Here is a 2563-nt window from a genome sequence, read left to right on the forward strand (position 1 = left end):
CTTCTATACAACTAGAGGAGTCGCCCCCTGGTGGTCAGGAGAGAGAATGCAGCTTTAACACATGAAGCATGTTGATACACCTCCACCACCTGTGCAGTTATTGAAGATTAGTACTTGTTTTTAATACAAAAGTTAATGAAGTCAGCAGTAAATATATTCACAAACAGCTTTCAGTCCAAATAGTTTGGAGCACTTTTCCAGGAGTCTGAAGGTCAAACAGTTTCATTGAATCCTGAAGCGACATGCAGGAGAATAAACAGCCTAGTTCTGTATATAAGTTATTTATTACCTATTGATTTGACTAAAAGTGCCCTAAGAGAGCAATCAGGTGAATGGATGGATGGATTTAAGACATAAAGCATATAAATACACGTTAATGTCATTGTTCCAATCATTATCTTTGTAACGTAATATATTTTAAAGTAGAAGAATATCCTTAAAACACAAGAAATTCACTACAAATCAGTGAATGAGCTCAATTAACAAAATGTAAACTACGTGTTTCACGGTGAGCTCGAGGCTATTATAAAGTTACGTCACGGCGCAGTGGAGCACGCGCCTCTCTCTCTCTCTCTCTTTAGCAGAGAGCTGCTGGTCCCTCCCTCCCCCCACATGGACCGGAACCACGCAGCGCCACGTGACCCCGCGGCTCGGGACTGAACCAGCCCGCCCCCCCCCCCCCCCTCACACACCGCATCATGGCTGCGGAGGATGCAGCCGCGCGGTCCCGGACCGGAGCCCCGCTCTCCCCCGGGGCTCCGCTCTCTCCCTCCCGGCTGCTGCTGCTCTCCCTGTCCGCCTGCTCGCTGCTCCCCGCGCCGGCGCTCGGCTTGCTCGGCTTCCGCCCGGAGGAGACCGGAGCGGAGCTGTCCGTGGCGGGCGGGGTGCTGAAAGCCACCGAGGGGACCCGCTTCATGCTGCGGGTTTATTACTCCACCTCCCCGCAGAGGCTCAACCGCACCGCGGCCACCCGCGCCAACAACGCCGCGCCCTGGATCGCCTTCATCGAGGAGCCGAGCCCCGGGCGGGAGGGACAAGTTCACCCGAAGCGGAACATGTGCATGGACAAGAACGCCAGGACGTCCGACATCGAGGTGTTGGGCTCTTTCAAGTCTGCGTCCAGCCAGAACTCGGTGCTGGTGGAGCTGCTGGCCAAGGACCTGCGCAGGGGGGAGAAGATCAAGTTCTACTCCATGTGCGCATTCGACGGGTCCAAGTGGGAACACTACCGGACCAGGGACTTCTGGGTGGCCGTGGCGGAGCGCTCCGCCGCCCCTGAGCTCTGGCGGCAGGTGCTGGTCTCCGTCCTGCTGCTCGGGCTGTCCGCGCTGTTCAGCGGGCTGAACCTGAGCCTGCTGGCGCTGGACCCGGTGGAGCTGCAGGTCCTCCAGAACAGCGGCACCGTCAAGGAGCAGAATTACGCGCGGAAGATCGAGTCGGTGCGTCGGCACGGCAACTACGTCCTGTGCACCCTGCTGCTGGGCACCGCCATCATCAACGCCTCGCTCGCCGTGTGGATGTGCCAGATCCTGGGCATGACCTGGCTCTCCACGGTCATCTGCGCCTTCGGCATCTTCTTCATCGGGGAGATCCTGCCGCACTCGGTGGCGTCGCGCCACGGCCTGGCCATCGCCTCCAAGACCATCTGGGTGACGCGGCTGCTGATGGTGCTCTCCTTCCCCGTCTCCTACCCCATCAGCAAACTGCTGGACCTCATCCTCAACCAGGAGATCTCGAACTTCTACACCAGGGAGAAGCTCCTGGAGATGCTGCGCGTGTCCGACCCGTACCACGACCTGGTGAAGGAGGAGCTCAACATCATCCAGGGAGCGCTGGAGCTGCGCAGCAAGACCGTGGAGGACGTGCTGACGCCGCTGACGGACTGCTTCATGCTGGCCTCGGACGTGGTCCTGGACTTCAACACCATGTCGGACATGATGCAGAGCGGCTACACCAGGATCCCGGTGTTCGAGAACGAGCGGTCCAACATCGTGGACGTCCTGTTCGTCAAGGACCTGGCCTTCGTGGACCCGGACGACTGCACCCCGCTGAAGACCATCACCCAGTTCTACAAGCACCCGCTGCACTGCGTCTTCAACGACACCAAGCTGGACGCCATGCTGGAGGAGTTCAAGAAGGGTGAGGGGTGTGTGTGCGTGTGTGTGTGCGTGCGTGCGTGTGTGTGTCACAGAAGTTTACCACATTTGAAAATACTTATACAGCTGATATTATTATCCAGATGAATAACATAATAGTAATCATTATTTATATACAAAATATATAAAATGCAGCCATTTGCTAAAATGCACCACAGGTACTTAAATAATAATTATGATAACTTTTAATAACTAAGTTTTAAAAACAGAGTTTAGGAAGTGCTTTGACACAGAAAGCTCAACAGTGAGATAAAACGCTGTAAAACAATTTGAAAATGATTATTATTATTATTGACACAAAAGTCAAATGGTAATAATAATAATATCCACATCACGCTGGAGTGAAGAAGACTTGAAACTAGAGATTGAGACCATAAACTCATGTTTACAATGTTTACTGAGGGAAT

General features: G+C 53.8%; 1 protein-coding gene across 1 annotated transcript in view; it reads left to right on the plus strand.

The window, feature by feature from the left end:
* Positions 1–698: 698 nt before the first annotated feature.
* Positions 699–2563, plus strand: part of LOC117732519 (metal transporter CNNM1-like) — a 9719-nt gene continuing 7854 nt past the window's right edge. The window contains exon 1 of the mRNA XM_034535515.1: positions 699–2139. Within this exon, the coding sequence (XP_034391406.1) occupies positions 699–2139 (1441 nt within the window). The remainder of the gene's footprint in view (positions 2140–2563) is intronic.

This window comes from Cyclopterus lumpus, chromosome 1, assembly GCF_009769545.1.
Source record: "Cyclopterus lumpus isolate fCycLum1 chromosome 1, fCycLum1.pri, whole genome shotgun sequence".
NCBI classification, from domain to species: Eukaryota; Metazoa; Chordata; class Actinopteri; order Perciformes; family Cyclopteridae; genus Cyclopterus; species Cyclopterus lumpus.